General features: G+C 40.3%; 1 protein-coding gene across 1 annotated transcript in view; it reads left to right on the plus strand.

Moving 5' to 3' along the window:
* The first annotated feature begins 1,289 nt into the window (after positions 1 to 1,289).
* The window catches only part of SLC22A16 (solute carrier family 22 member 16), a 35,307-nt gene continuing 19,386 nt past the window's right edge, over positions 1,290 to 17,210 (plus strand). The window contains exon 1 of the mRNA XM_062573073.1: positions 1,290 to 1,339. Within this exon, the coding sequence (XP_062429057.1) occupies positions 1,290 to 1,339 (50 nt within the window). The remainder of the gene's footprint in view (positions 1,340 to 17,210) is intronic.

Below are 17,210 nucleotides of genomic sequence, written 5' to 3' on the forward strand. Positions count from 1 at the left end.
GTCTCCTGTTGTAAGTCACTTTGCTAATCCTCAATTTCACATTGATTTTAGCCAGCTTTGACTAAGATAGAGCAATAGGTTCAAATATAATTGAAGCTTCATTACAAATAGGAGTATTAATGACAGTCGTGCAGATTTGGAGCATATCACATTTTTCACTTTTATTAAATAATAATACTATTGTACCTTGTATGCTGAAACTTTGAAAAAACAAGCAATTGCCAAGTAATATATCTAAATAACAGAACAGATTATAAGACTACTAAAAATATCTCTTATCAACATTCAGAAGATGTCTTGGATTAAAAAAAAAATTATAACCTCTTTTAATTGAAAATATCCGTATGAAATACACCAGAGGCTGAAATATTAGATTATTAATGATTGTCACAAGCGAATCCAAGCATGTAATTGCTTTCTTTAATTTAATTTGAGGAAAAAAAGTGTTATAGATGCTGTCCAATGGGATAGACACAGGCCAGTCTCTTGGAGGAAACAGTCTGAGACACCCAGTCCATGTAAGAGATTAAACCATTCACTCAGGAAAGAATATTCCTCAGCAGTAATACAGAAATCACGACTTCTCCTCCCTAAATTGCAGTTTGTTTTGAATAGGCAGTAGCTTTTTAATAACTGTAACCGCAACACTGTTGTCTGGCACCATTAAGGTAGACGACGGCTACTTCGTGCAGCTTTTACTGCTCATGAAGAGGTCTACCGGCTGGTGTCATCTAAATAGTGCCATGAACGGGGCTTTTGCTCGAGTTTTTGCCTCCTTGAGTGCCGTTTGCTCCCCGGGGAGCTGGCGGGGGGCGGTGACCGTTGGGACGGGCGGGGGGCGGTGGCCGTTGGGGCTGGCGGGAGGCGGTGACCGTTGGGCGGGCGCGGGGCGGTGACCGTTAGGTACGCCCCGGCTGCCGCCTCGCAGCCCCCACGGCCGCCAGCTGAGGAGTCCCCCCTCCCCCCGGCATTTCAGAAGAAGGGGAAATGTCTGGCTGTTAGGGACAGGGACGAAAGGCTCCGTCTGACGAGAGCCCTGCGGCGAGCCGCGGTGGCCGCCGTCCGGGCGGCGGGGCAGGGGCGGCGGCGCAAAGGGCTGCCCCACGGGCCGAGGCGGGCACGGCGGCGGGCGGGGAGGGGCGGGTGAGCCCGCCCCGAGGGGTCCGGGGGACGCCGGGGGCCGGGCGGGCCGCGGGGGCGGGGGGCGGACGGGACGGGACGGGACCGTGTCTCTTCCCCGCACCGCCGGGCCAGCGACGCGGAGGCTCCCGGCTCGCTGCTGCCCCGCCATGGCTCCCAGCTCCGACCGGCTCTTCGACTCCCTGGGACACTTCGGCAGGTACCGGGGCAGCCCCGTCCCATCCCGTCCCCTCCCGTCCGGCGGACCGCGCCGCTGGGCTGCTGCCTCTGCCCCGCGCACGCACACAGGGACTCGCACACATGCCGCGGCTCGCACACTAAAAGACGCAGCGAGTGACACACGCACACACACGCGCAGGGACTGGCACGCTGACAGACGCACACGCTAACGTACTCCCGGGGACTGGGATTCGGGCGCGCACACACAGGCTAGCGCACAGAGAGGCCAGCACTCACGCTGTCCACGTTCCCCCCCCCCCCCGCCATGGTATCAAACATAACCACACAGGGACTCGCACATGCACCAGAACTGACAGACACACACACACACATGCACACTATCACACTGGGCACACACGGACTGACAGGCCCTCACCCCGCCCCCATACGCCAACACTGGGACTGACACACTGACAGACAGACACACAGTATCACATCACACATATCCACGTAGGGACTTACGTACACAGGGGCTGACTGTCTCTCTCTCGCACACACTTGCAAACACGTTTGCATACACACGCACACATATTAACATAGGCAGGCAACTGACACACACAAGGTATCACACATATCCACAAAGAGACTCACAGATACACACACAGGAGGATGGGCATGCTGACACGTGTATTCCCACATGCTGGACTGCATTTACTCATACTACACAGACACACACTGACACAGGCATGTACTCACACAATCCGTGCACACAAGTGCCCTGTATGTAGTCTTCCACAGGCTTATTGTATGCAACAGATAACATGTGCTTTCATTGAGATTGATACTGAATACAGTATATGAATATGGGGTATACATATTCAAATGTATATGTATACATATGTTTGACATAGGCATGCAATCATACTCTGACACATAAACATATATACCATATTCACCTAGGCACTCACATGCTGCACGCGCACAGGTAAACTTGCTCACTCACATACACAGGATGTGCATATCATGTGCTGAGAATGATAATAAAACGTGCTTTTGTTAAGATTGGGTTTAGTAAATGAGATAGATACGGAGTATATAGGTGTGTGTGTGTGTGTATATATATATATGTATATGTATATCTGCATAAGATTATGATGAATAATGATTGGTATGATGTCTGTGGTCAGTTTTCCTCTAGGTGGTGTGTGTCTCTGGTGTGGATATACCGATGTAGTTTATTAGGGTACTGAGCTGTGGTACATGCGTGAATACTTCTGTAGCTATAGAAACAGGGATGCTGTGTGTGATACATGGCTGTGAGATTCTGGTTAAAACTAGTACAGAAAAGAAGTGTTTAGCAAGGAAATGGAATGGTTCAGATGAACTGTAAGATTGAAAGGAGCATGTCCTCACAGTGGGGCATTCTGTCAGGGACTTCCACGACCCACTGGTAAGCATGGATTTTGCAGGCACATGCATCTCAGAGAGCATGTCCAGAACAGACCCTTCTGTCACAATCTGGCTACAAGTTTAAGCTGTTGAATTATGGTTTTGCACTTTCTAGCCCAGTCACTAGTGGGTTAGCTTAAACCTCAATGTTGATCTGCTCTCTGTCAGGTGGAAGGCAGGAAGAACATTTCAACAAAGCCCTGGAGCTACTCGTAGTGGTGCAAGCACATACCTGCACTCAACAGCAAAATAGGCTTTTAATATAATTTACCACCTAATATCATAGATTTCAATAGTTCTCTATAGGTGTTTAGGGTGGAAAGACTTCTTCTTTGCTTGGCTTGGACCTTTGTACCTTTGTCTACCAAGTGCATGACATAGGCATATCATTGTGAAGAGTATCTCATTCATTAACAGTTACAGGTCAGCAGGTTATTTTGCTGTTGATGTTCTGTATTGGGTGCTGTTTGTGAAAACCAGGTGCTTGGCACCGAATACTGAAATAACATGAAAGTAATTATTTGTAACTACTGAAGTAATTTTTCCTGCTTGAGAACATTTACCAGAAGATGAAATTTAGGTGAAATTTTAGATGAGATTTTCAACACTACTTCTTGCAATTAGAGGGAGAATAATTCTGCAATGATAACCTCAAATCTTGAGACTAGATTATTTGAGATGTAGTTCTTAGGGGTTGCTTTAGGTTTAGGACTTTTCAGATGAACCCCAGATTACCAAAATTTACATAACCAAAATCTGTTCAAGATTTTAAAGACTACGTGAGAAAAATAACTATAACAGTAACTTATAGTGGATGTACCTGTTTTAAAAGCTCATTATTTTAATTGTTTCCCTTGATACTGCTTTAGATAAATGCAAATGTGTTTTATATAAAATAATTTGTTAAACTTATTCTTAACTGAAATTTTGAAGTTCTCATTAGTTTATATTTATGCATAATTGTGACACTGACAAATAGTCAGTAATTTCTTCAGTTCAAGAAATTTTTATAAGACACATATGAGCTACTTAGTGCTGCCATAGTCAGATTCTGAGCAATCCAAACATGACTGATATTTTTTTGGGGACAGTTCTGATGTTACTGAACTCTGACAGCTGCGGTAAAGAATGGCTAGCTGTTTATATGTAACATGTATATGTATACATATAGGTACTCACTGGTACTATTTTCAGGTTTTGTAATAAAAAAATTATAGTTTTTTAAAAGATTGTGTTCTTTAAAAACTATTCTGTCTTTTACAAAATGGAGAAATTATCCAGATTTGCAAATGTGGTTATAAATAAAATGTTCTACCAGCAACTGAACTATTTAATAAATTAACAATGATTGCTTTTCATCTTTACTGAAATGTTTGGATATATATTTAGTTTTTAATGTCTTTTTTACATCATTGCCTTGTATAACTTTTTGCCTGTTAAGTTGCTACAAATTGGATTTTAGAAGCAACCAATGCAAGAATTAGCATGGCTGCCTGGAGGAGCAGCGAAGCAGCACGGTTTGCTTGTTTGGCTAGGATGCTGACCTGTTGCATGCTAACATAGAGTTTAGTAGAGATTACAACTTTTAAACAGTTTCAACATTTTCTGTTAATTTTCCAGGGATTTTCTAGTGTTAAATAAACAGAGACTGTGTTTAACTCATAAAAAAAAAATACTTTGGCTTTTGCAGAAACTCTTTTGATGTATTTCTATAATGTGGGCCCTGTTTTTTTAATAGTTTTTTCTGTCCAGGCTGGTCAATGCTGCAGTAGCAATATTTGAACACTCACTGCTAGCACTGTTTCTCTTCTATGTACTTTGAAAAGATCTTGGTTCACTTCTAAAGTATTACACCAAATGGTCTCTCATCTTTGCACATCTCAGAACTTTTCAAGGCTCCTATTTTCATGCTGATGCCTGTATTCACTCTCTTGTTTCATAGCTCACAGCTCTTGTTGTGATCAGATTACATCTTCTGCAAATTGTGGTGTGTACATGATACTTCCAGGAATGCTTGGATTTGTATCAAATAACAAAGAGTCCCAACTATCTTAAAGTACATGCTTACTGTTTCTTTCCATAAAAGGAAAATAAGAATACTTTCCAGCAATGATCTTTCAAATTTGTATATCTTACAGATGTCTTGAAAGGTCCTTCTCCAAAAATATGTTTTTCAGGCAGAGGAGTATACTTGATAAAACGTGCAAAAGAAATTAATTTTCTTTCCTTTTCCAATCTAGTATAAGGAAGCAGGTAATCATAGTCAGCTTTTGAAGAGATGATTAGCTTTAACTTTAAAATGGAATCACGATCAGCTTCTCTAGAAGTACTAGTGCATTTAGTATTTAAATACATCCTGAACTCAATGAATATTTGCAAAAAAAAAAACCTTTTAGTAATGTCCCAAAGATTAGCAAAACACTGTGCTCTTCAGACTGTTTTCAAAAAACTTTTTTTTTTCTACATACTCTCTATTTTATATAGTGGACAAGTTCTAGCAACATATCTGTCATTCATTTTTCAGAACGTATCAGTGGGCAGCTGTTTGTGTTTATTGGAATGTGCCAGAGAGAAGAATCTCAAGTCTAAGTCCTCCTTTGGCTCCTAGTCAGAAGTGGTGCTTGGCAGAAATGCTTGATCAGATGCTCTTTAACTTATAGCCACACCACATTATAACATCTGAATCAGTCTGTGCTCATCTCAGATGCTCGTAGGATAAAATAAGTGGACCTAACTGCTTTACAGCAATAACTGCTTTTCCTTTTCTGGTGTCCAGATACTTTGCAAAGAGTACTCGATCCCATTCATTGGATAGCATCATAATAGCCTTGGAGAGGTGAGACAAGCCATGTGTTTTCACAGACCAGACTCTAGCAGCTTAAACAAAGCTCGTATTATCTATGCCTGACTAAACAAAAGTAGAAATGTTCTCAGGGCTCAGTACCAAAAATGGATACTGGCAAGTGCTGCTGGATTAAGTAAACAACAGACCAAGAATGCTGTGTGCGAGGTACTAGCAGTGTTTGTTGGTATCCAGGACATGACAGAGGCAGTCTAGTGCAGGATCAGCACACAGAGAAGTGTGGTGCATCAGAACATGTCAACAGACTCACTGTGCCTGTTTCTGGACCAAAAAAGCAGTTCAATAATTAAATGAAGACAAAATTGCACTTGTCTGTAGTACTATTCATTGCTACCCAAAAACTGTAACCGGCAATACAAGCAATTCAGACTTAAAGGCAGTCTATCAATTAAGATTTGTAAACCAGCTGCTGAGACTTTGTCTGAGTCTTTGAAATGTCAGCAAAACCTCAGGGTTGCTTCTAGTAGCATGAGCATAGTTGTGACAGCATGAAGCTGATGATCAGCTCTTCCATCCTGAAATACTATGGTGTGAATGAAAAGGAAATACACAAGGTACTGACAGTGTGTTCCCTGTGATAGGGTGCCTGGAGTATCACTTCTATAAAAGCTCTCTAAGTAATTTTCTCATGATAGTCATGATTTCCAACAGTACAAAAGTACACCAAAGTTGGAAGGAAATGTTTTATAAAAGGGCTTACTCATGAAAAGTTTGTCAATTTTATTCCAGGAAATGAAATGATTCAACTAGAAAATAATTTTAAATTTAGACAATTTTTAAAGGTTCCAAAAGCCTTCAGCATATGCTATGAAAACTTCTGCACTACCATGCTCCTGTGTGCAACAAGAATGGACCTGAGATACCTACACAGCTGACATTTTACTTCAGGTAGGCTTGCAGCATTAAGCTGTGGCAGCTGAACAAGAACATGAGATCCTCAACTTGTTAAAAATAGAGAAACCATCGCAAGACAGAAAATGTCAGCAGAGGTACCTATTTCTCAGTTACAAAGCCAAGACTAGAAAAAATGTAGTGATGAACTGTACAAGACAGAGGTATTTGATCTGTCAGATTGTCCACATACTTGGGGATAAATCTCACCTGCCTTTGGAAAATATTTAAATTACCTAGAGAGCTAACATATGCCTTAGTATCATACATTGACAGCCAAACTATAATGCTCAGTTCCCTGGGAGCAGATATTCTCTGAAGATCACATGCATTGAAAACATGATTTGAGAAGTCTAGAAGCACTATCCATGGGATCAGAGACTGAACCTAGAAATTCTCTTCCAGAAAATATTTTCTTTAGAAGGTTACAGTTCAGATTCCTCTTTCTGTTATTTGGAGCTATGAGGTAGCAGCATTAGAGTTGCAGCACCAGCAGAGGTGTTGAGGCAAGCTAGAGATTGAAACCTGGAGAATAGATGGAGGAGGCCAATAAGGTGGCAGCAAGTAGAAAACAACTAAAGAAAACTACTTACAAAAATTGGGATGTGTTTGCTACTCCATGAAGAGCAGTCATCACCACACTTTGGACAGAGCTCAGTGCCATTTGAATGTGTTGTATCCATGATGGGCTGGACGTTTGCAGGCATGGTACATCTCATACTCCTCTCTGAGTTGTGAAGGAGATTCAGAAGGATCTTGGTTCATATTTTATCAGACTGTGTAAATCAATGTTAGCTGTGTAGAGAACTTAGTAGTCCGAATAGAGGCAGTAGTGAGCTTCATCTCACTAACTTTACAGGGCTATAGTATAAACTTCAGATACCTGTATTGGTCACCTAGTCAAGGGGGGGGGGGCTTATTGACCTGCTTTATTTTCAATGAGTACTTTAGAATGGGATGAATTGTGTATCTAGATTTGTCTGTACCTCTTCACTGAGTGAAAAGGGATCTAGAGAAGCAATACAGATGTATACAGATTGTATATTCTATCCAATATATTGCATTCAAATGTACAGTATACCTCCAAATTCTTCTTTGCTTTCAACCTAAATTAAGAAAGTTGGGATGTGGGAGATACTTCTGGCAGGACATCTTTTGTATCACAGCATTAGCCAGGACCTTTCTCTCAAGACAGTGTGATGCAGGAGCTAAAATCACAGAATCACAGAACGGATAAGGTTGGAAAGGACCTCTGGAGATCATCTAGTCCAACCTCCCTGCTCAGCAGGGTCACCTAGAGCGTGGTAGATGGGGTTGCATCCAGGCAGGCCTTGAAGATCTCCAGAGAAGGAGACTCCACAGCCTCTCTGGGCAACCTGTGCCAGTGCTCCGTCACTCTCACAGGGAAGAAATTCCCCCTCACGGTCAAGCAGAACTTCCTGTGCTTCAATTTCTGCCCATTGCCTTTTGTCCCGTCACATGGGACAACTGAAAAGAGTTTGTCCTCGTCCCCTTGACACCCTCCCTTCGGGTACTTATACACATTGATAAGATCCCCCCTCAGTCTTCTCTTCCCCAGGCTGAAGAGGCCCAGCTCTCGCAGCCGTTCCTCACAGGGCAGATGCTCCAGCCCTCTGATCGTCTTTGTAGCCCTACACTGGACTCTCTCCAGTAGCTCTCTTGTCCTGGGGAGCCCAGAACTGGACACAGGACTCGAGATGAGGCCTCCCCAGGGCTGAGTAGAGGGGCAGGATCACCTCCCTCAACCTGCTGGCAACAGTCTTCCCAATGCAGTCCAGGATACCATTGGCCTTCCTGGCCACAAGGGCACATTGCTGGCTCATGGACAACTTGTCATCCACCAGCCCTCCCAGGTCCCTCTCTGCAGAGCTGCTCTCCAGAAGGTCAGCCCCCAGCTTGTCCTGGTGCCTGGGGTTATTTTTCCCTAGGTGCAGGACCCTGCACTTGCCCTTGTTGAACCTCAGGAGGTTCCTCTCCACCCAGCTCTCCAGCCTGTCCAGGTCTCTCTGAATGGCAACACAGCCCTCAGGTGTGTCAGCCACTCCTCCCAGCTTGGTATCATCAGCAGACTTGCTGAGGAGGCACTCTGCCGCCTCATCCAGGTCACTGATGAAGAAGCTGAACAGGATGGGACACAGTACTGAGCCCTGGGGGATGCAACTAGCCACAGGCCTCCAACTAGACTTCATGCCACTGATGACGACCCTCTGAGCTCTGCCTTTCAGACAGTTCTCAATCCATCTCACTTTCCACTAGTCTAACCCAGACTTCCAGAGCTTATCTAGGAGGATGTTATGGGAGATGGCGTCAAAAGCCTTGCTGAAGTCAAGGTACACAACGTCCACTGCTCTGCCCTCATCTGCCCAGCCAGTCATTCCATCAGAGAAGGCTATCAGATTGGTTAAGTACAATTTCCCCTTGGTGACTCCATGCTGAATACTCCTGATCACCTTTTTTTTTTTTTTCCTTCGACATGTCTGGAGACATCCAGAATGAGCTGTTCCATCACCTTTCCAGGGGTGGAGGTGAGGCTGACCAGTCTATAGTTGCCTGGGTCCTCCTTCTTGCCCTTCTTGAAGACTGGCGTGACATTGGCTTTCTTAATCCTTGCGTTGCTCTGTGGCTTTCTCAATCAATTGCATTGCTCTGAGGTACATCAGACAACATAAAAACTATCAGGTTCTTATGCTACTATTATCATGTTTGCTTCATTGTTCACTTTCTGGACTTTCAACACTTTGTATCAGTTCCCTGAATACTGGTAGTTCCAGGAAAGCTTGTTTTAGGCCAACTGTTGAACTGGGAACATTGATGTCAGATATAAGAGAGTAAGCCTATTCTGAAAAAGTAGAAATAAAGAAGATATACAAAGTGAGAAAAGAAAAGAAAAGAAAAGAAAAGAAAAGAAAAGAAAAGAAAAGAAAAGAAAAGAAAAGAAAAGAAAAGAAAAGAAAAGAAAAGAAAAGAAAAGAAAACCTGAAACTGACATTCTGAGAAGAGAAAAAAGAAGATGAATGCAGTCATTTATAACTTACAAAGTAGGCAAAATGTATTTTTTAGCCTTTAAATTTCAAACATAAATCTTTGTATCTTTGATTTAAAAGGGAAGACATTCATAATATTCATTTAGGCCTTATTTTATATATTATGACCACAATTCTTATAGTGCTTCATTAGGGTGTTTGTCTTGCATTTAACAGAAAATCAAATACAAATAACAAAAAATAAGCAATAATAGATAAGCTAGCCAAAAGCATTATCTGACTCGGCTACTGGATATATGGCAAAATTACATGGATGAGGCTGCTTTTCATTCAAAAAACCTGTGTTCTTAGCTCATATTCCAGAACTAATTGCTAGTTGGATTTTTTTTTCCATCTTTGAGACTGGTTTAAGTCAGCAGAACTGGGAAATGCCTAGAAATGATTTGTAGCTCCACTATTCTGTGAGCTAATTTGTGTCAGTTGCAGGGTCAGAGCAACTGAACCCTGATGCCATTTACACTGGTATTTTAGGCTCTTTGGAGAACTGTATGTCCTTTGTAGATCAGTATAACTGAGCTCTGGTCTGTCTCTTCTTGTCCATTGAGGAAAAAAAAAAAAAAAAAAAAAAAAAAAAAAAAAAAAAAAGGCAGCTGGTACAAAAATAGATTTATCCAGCAGTATCTTGTCAAGTCTGAGTGGAATCCAGCTTCTTTACTGGACTTTTGTGGAGAATGGGACCCTGTATATTGCTTATTAATATTTAGGTAAGGTTAGAAAACAGCATTATTCCAGATAATTCCCTTGTATGAACTACCATAAGAGGAAGACTCGAGGAAAGGAGGTGGTCCTCCACTATGGAAGTATAACCATAGTTATAAAAGAGCATTGCAGAATATATTTAATAAGTACATTTTTAAACATGGAAGCAGTGAATTCCTTAATGTGTATTTCTTTATTTTTAATTTAAATTCATTTGAATTTCGACAATATAAAGAAAAAGATAGCAGAAACATCTTCCTTCAATGAGAAGAAATGAAAAGGTCATGTGATTTCTATTAAGAAATCAAGGACAATATAGAATAACTCAGTTTTTGGTGACAGAAGAGATAAATGACCAATGAAACTAATGAAAATACTTTTTCTTTGGAAAGATCAATAAAACTGTTAAGATTTTGACTCATCTTCTTTAGGGAGGTTATAGAAAAGCTCCTTGTCTAATTAAAATCAAAGGCAGTATGTCAAATACCCAAGATCTATTAAATCAGCTTTTGAGATTTCATACTATTTTATATACTCTACAATGTGTAAATCTCTCAGAGGAGAGAAAACAGAAATATTTTTCTCGTTCTATGAGGACATAGATTAGCTGAACAAATATCCTGCACTGAAACTAGAAGAGCTGTAGGTAAACAAAAATCAGTTAGAATTTTTTGATCAGACTGCTAATCAAAACAAAATAAACTAAAAATATCCACAGTGGAATTAATCATTTAATAAGGTCTTGTTACAGGGCAGGTTCCCATAGCCATCTGGCTTGAGGAGTCTTAGGCGAAGAGTGAGCTAGCTACACACATGCAGGTAAGAGAGATGATTTAGAGAGAAGGTGAACTATGAACCTGCAAAAGAAGTTGAAAGTCCTTTTGCAGTCATTAACCTTCTTTTATGTGGATTTAGAGATACCTGCCTTGTCTTGGATAAAACAGCCTGTTGGTAGGTATTAAACTGGCCCAGGAGCAGGACCATGACTGGGACAGACTGGCTGACCTTGCAAGAGCCACTAAACAGAGAGCTGATGGACTGCTAGTGGGTCTGTAGTGTCAGCTACTGAAAAGAGAGGAAAGAGGGAACGGTGCTCCTGTGTCTTACTCATCTCTATTGTCCTAGGTGAGCTTTAGTGGGTCTGTAGAGAGATACAAAGCGAAGGATCAAGTGCTACACTGTTACACAGGGAGTGAAAAACTGTTGGTCGAGGGCAATTTTTCCTTCTGAATGTAGAAATAGCTGCTAAATTTGATTATATTCAAACAACTGATACATAAGCAAAGGACCTTTAACAGAAGACAATGCTTAGACCATCCCCAGTGTGCATTGAATTGAATCCTTTCTTCAAGTTGTAAAACTATAGAATTAAAGTTGTAGAATTCTGCACATGTAAAATTACAAATTGGTGTATTGTCTTTGGAAGTAGAGAATCTCTGGCTGAAGTTGTTTTGCTTTTCCCAAAGGGATGGCTTCATTTACATATTGACTTTGTCTCAGATTTTAGAAGACAGAGTTATCTGATGCTAATTCCACAAATGTAACATCTTGTTAAATGTTTATTTTTTATCAGTGAAATATTCCTAAAAACAGAAGACAAAGTATTTGCTCTAGCTCTTCTGTTTTGCTCTTGAAGTAGAATCACTATAGTGAAAGTCAGGTTTACAAGAAAACATTGTAAGAGCTGCAAATGGAGCCAGAGAGAGTAAAATAACCCTTTTTCCAGGTGATAACAGTGTTTTATGTAGCCTGAACTTGATGTAGATCATCTTGATCATATTTTAGGTTGTAAAATTAATGCTTATATTAAGGAAAAAAGAAATAGAAATGACTCAAAATTTTATGACATCTCTGTCAAATATTTACAGAAATGATTATAATTTAAATTTGATCCATAGAGCTAATATTACTTATTATTTCTGACTGAAAACTGGAGAGATATAAGTATGTGCAAGAATGGTTATAAAATTTGTTAGGTAAATGATGACCTGTTTGCTTGAATTAATCATGCAGATTTCTTACCAGTTTTACCTTTTGCAGGAGATCTTTCAAAAACCTTTGAAGAATGAAACATTTTACAATCATTTTCCAATCAAGGAGGAATTAAATTTCCAACATAGAAATTTATAGTAGGGTAGTATGCTCGAAAATAAGCCTGGCATGACATGAAGAGAATTTATATTGAATTCAGACTGAAAATGAGCTGGCTATGTCCAAATCTTCTAGGGCATTCCTATGAATGGGGAACAAAAAAGAGTACCTAAAAAGCATAATTTACTATGGGAGCAGTAAGGTTTAAATATTTTGCAATATAATCTTTGAAGAGCAGATTTCTAGTTGTTTCAGAATGGAAAGTTTTCACCACTGTCAAGTGGGTATTCGTTCCATCTATTTGTACCATCAGCTATACCAGGCTGTAGGAACATGTAAGTAGACTAACAAATAAGTAAGTGCATAACTTATCTCAAAATTGACTAGTTTTACTTTGGGATTATATAGAGAAGAAAATTCAGACAGAATATATGTAAACTTCCATACTTTGAACAAAGTTAGTGCAATGTGCCATCAAGGCACACAGGAGAAAACATCTGACTTCCCAAATGGAGGAGGAGGGGGAACGAAATGTAATACCAATTTGTACAAGAAGTAGCACCTATGTCTCTAATCGGATGGAACTGCACCCCCCCCATTTAAATTCTATTAGACGCTTTACAGATCATGAAGTGAAATGATTTACTTACTTAAGCTGATGGAAAAGCTACAGCGTGGAAGGGAATTGAAAATATAATTTGGATTTGTTCCAAAACAAGAAGTTGACCAAAAGAAGACAGTGTTACTAAAGATGCTAGTATGGAGTTTTCCGTGTAAGAGGTAATGCTAGTAATGCATTGTGCAGATAGAATACATACTAGAATCATAGAATCAGTAAGGTTGGAAGGGACCTCTGGAGATCATCTAGTCCAACCTCCCTGCTCAGCAGGGTCACCTAGAGCGTGGTAGATGGGGTTGCATCCAGGCAGGCCTTGAAGATCTCCAGAGAAGGAGACTCTACAACCTCTCTGGGCAACCTGCGCCAGGGCTCCGTCACTCTCACAGGGAAGAAATTCCCCCTCACGGTCAGGCAGAACTTCCTGTGCTTCAATTTCTGCCCATTGCCTCTTGTCCTGTCACATGGGACAACTGAAAAGAGTTTGTATAACTAGATAGTAGCTGTTTATAAAATTGCTGTTCCTGTAATGGAAACATCAAAAAATAGAGCTGGAAGTGGTTACTAATGAACAGCTACCTACTGTGTTTAGCATTGATCCAAATCATTCCAAAACAAATGTAAATAACTTAAATGCTGCACAATCTCTTTTTTATTTTCCTGGTAAATATTCTTGACGTATGGAAAGCAGAAAGGACAAGTGGACAGCTTAGGATGAAATAGGTTGACCCCAGCTCTGCCACTGTAAGGTGTTAAATTGCTTTTCTCATTTTCCATTGCAGTTCATTGCTGCTTGTCACTCCACCGGTAACTGTCCTGGCCCCATGTGGAGCTGTGACCTCAAGTTTGAGGAGTTTACTGGAACCTGTATAGGTGTAAATGTATTAGAAATATAAAAATTTATTTCGTACTGATTGTGACCAGCAAAAAGAAGGTTGACCTGAAGAAGGTTAGAAATGAGTGTGTGCCACTGAATGTTTTCTCACTGTTTTTAGTGATTGTTTTCTGTTTCCGCTTTCCCCTCCAACTTTTATTGCTTTACATGTGCTAGTTATAATGTAGATAGTATAAACATATAAAGAAGAAAAGCTGTAGTTGCAGCTCACAGCAAGCAAGAGGGGATGTCTGGCTGGTGCTTGTTACACACATGTCATGCAGATCTCTCTGCTGGAGACTGCCTGGGTAGGTAGAGGCATGAGCACACCTTCTACCTGGCTCTCTCTCCTCCAGAGGTGAGAGGGAAACAAGAAACACCTGAGCATCTTTAACAGAAACCGCCCTTTCTGCTGTACATATCTGTCAATAGCTGAAAGCTGTGCGATTAAATGACTGAAAAATATCAACTAGCTTATTTTGTCACAAGCGAGAACAGAAAACTAGTGTGCACAGTTTAGATGGTCAAAAACAAATAACAGTTTCATCAGTTGTGAAGAAGACATCTAAGCACTAAGTAAAAGTAACTTTATGCAGGAACTACACTAACTGGAAATGTGTTAATTAAGGGAAAGATTGCCCATTATCAAAATGATGGTTACTGTATAGTTCTTGTGAGGCAGTGGTGAGTGGTGTTCCTTGCAAGAGGGGATGTCTGGTTGGTGCTTGTTACACACACGTCTGGATACTTGGATTGAATTTGATAATGGAGGATGTTGAAACGGAACATGCTTTTTTGTTTGAATAAAAAAAAAAAGCTGTTGAAGGAGTGAGAAAAAACTTCTTTACTGCGAGAGTGTCAGAGCACTGCAACAAGTTGCCCAGAGAGGTTGTGGAATCTCCTCTGGAGACATTCAAAACCTGCCTGGAAGGGATCCTGTGCAACATGCTCCAGGTGACCCTGCTGAGCAGGGAGGTTGGACTAGATGATCTCCAGAGGTCCCTTCCAACCTTATGCATTCTGTGATTCTGTGAAGTGAGTTCCTTATGCCTATTAATGCTGTTTGATTTTGCATTATAGGGTTCACAAGGGCTGCGAGAGAAGTTTAGGATGTAGGCAGTGAGCCTGGGGGAACCCCTGCCCAGGAAATGTGTCAGGGTTGTGGCTTGCACTGAGATTATGAGAGTCTCAGAATGAAGAAGAGCGATCAGGTGGACAGGACACAGGATGTTACAAGTATTTGACTAAAAAATAGGCACAAAAAGAATTCCTAGTATGTTTTAGGGCATCATATAACTAATATCCAATTAATTGGATATGTTCAGTTAACTAAAATCAAGCAGCCTTGATTTTCCTTAAATTTCAGCCTTAGATACATGCAGAAAAATTTATTAAAAAAAAAAGGTGAAAGCTTCCAGAGAGGTGAAAAAAAAATTAAGAGCTTGCAATTATATTTCTTAAAGCTTGGAATCTTCTGGCAATTAGTATTTGTTTGCTACAGTGGAAGAGGAACACAAGAATATATGGTAAAAAGAGGGAACTTCCCTCCTCTTTTTGGTAAAGATTTTGAGTAAGAAAGACATTTTTTTTTTCCCTGCATTCAGAATGAACTTTTTGCTTTGCCATTCTTAGACTCTTCTGGCATGGCATAAATTAGCATAAAGGAAAGAATTTTAAATATAAAATATTAATATATTGAGTGGAATATATTTTAAATATGGAATAAAAATTTAAATAAAGAATTTTAAAAATATTGTCTTTAATTTTGTAGGTCTGATTCTCAAGTTTTACACTGGCATGACTTTCTTCAGCTAAGCTGTTACATCAAATGTGCAGTAGTGAGTAGTCAATGTATTTCTCTTCCTGACCGCAGTGAACAAATTCTGGGCTCATGTTGATCAAAGTGGAAACATACATGGGTGTATTGGGACAGAAGTGTTACAATTCTTCAGCAAATCATTTTTAAAATCTTGTAAAAATGATTTGGTAAATGTCTGCTGTTTGGTGACTGCATATTGATGCACACATTGACTCTGGTGGTGATACATAATTCCTGGGGCTTTCCTCTCTCTCTAGGTTTTCTAACTGGCATTTTCTATTTTCCTAATAAGCTATTGGCATGATTAAATTAGGTATCGAACACAGCATTTTCTTCCACTGAAAACAGAATCTGGGAATGACTACCTTGCTGATGTAGACTGAGACCGAGCCTTAGTGTAGTTAAAACCGTCCCTAGGAGGGAAGGAAGTTTTACTCTTTTTGACACTGTAAGTCAAACAAGGCCACGTCTGTTGTATATTTAAGGTTGCTTCCAAACCAACATTGCTGTACCGTAGCAAATATACTCATTCAGCTCATTCAGCTGCCTTCCTCTCAAAAATAAATGTGTAAGTGCACTATTCATAGCTTGTTGGTTTAAAGTGGAAAGAATGTTAAGTCTTTTTTCTCACATTAAAAAATAAAAATGGAGTACAGAGGTAAAATGGTTACTGAACACAAATTCTTTCAGAAGTAGTAAATATCTGGAGATTTTCTTTCCACTGAAACCATCCTGTTGAGTGTACTCTGCACAACAAAAACAGGCTTTGTTTTCTGACTGAGAGTGAGCAATTTGCTAACAAGGTGGTTGAAAAGACAAACGGTAAAAATAGTTCTTGTAAAACCTGTGGAATAGTACAAATCTTTAGCTAATCACAGAACAGCCTTGTTACTCTGTGATGCACTGATTTTTTTTTTTTTTTTAAGTTTTCTATTAGTTTTTAAGGAATTAGTTTTTAAGGGGTAGATTTACCCCTATTTTTTCCCTATTTGAAGGAACAGACAAGGAAACAAACACTGTCACAAATGTCATAGTTAACATGAAACTAGTGGCTAACAAATTTTGTTCCAGCTATACACTGCAATAACTTTCAATGGTAAAAGTGCCTGAAGGCTGAGGCCTCATTCTCCAATGTATATGTAGCATAAGGTCCAGTTCAGATATTTTTGCCTCTCAAATCAACTACCTCTTAAATAGGCTGGCCCAGCTTGTTTGCATGGATGCAATGTTAATTGGATCTAACAACTGGTCTGGCTTGATTTTTTCAATCATCATCTCTTTTGACAGCTTTTTTTCAAGTTAAGTGAGTTTCCCAGATACAATTCACAGCCAGTCCACACAAAATATTCCACTGCAACTGAGGGTAGAGTGCACTGTATCTCAGGGATGAATAAAGAGCATGAAAGAAGGAGGGAGGAAATCCTTTACAGTGCCAGTGCCACGGAGTGTGCTGTATCATGAAGCTCCAGCCACAGTGACAGTGTTTTGACATCTGGTTCATTACCTTCATGCAGAAATATTTCTTCTTTTTAGGTGTTGAAATC

Source organism: Rhea pennata, chromosome 3 (assembly GCF_028389875.1).
Source record: "Rhea pennata isolate bPtePen1 chromosome 3, bPtePen1.pri, whole genome shotgun sequence".
NCBI lineage: Eukaryota > Metazoa > Chordata > Aves > Rheiformes > Rheidae > Rhea > Rhea pennata.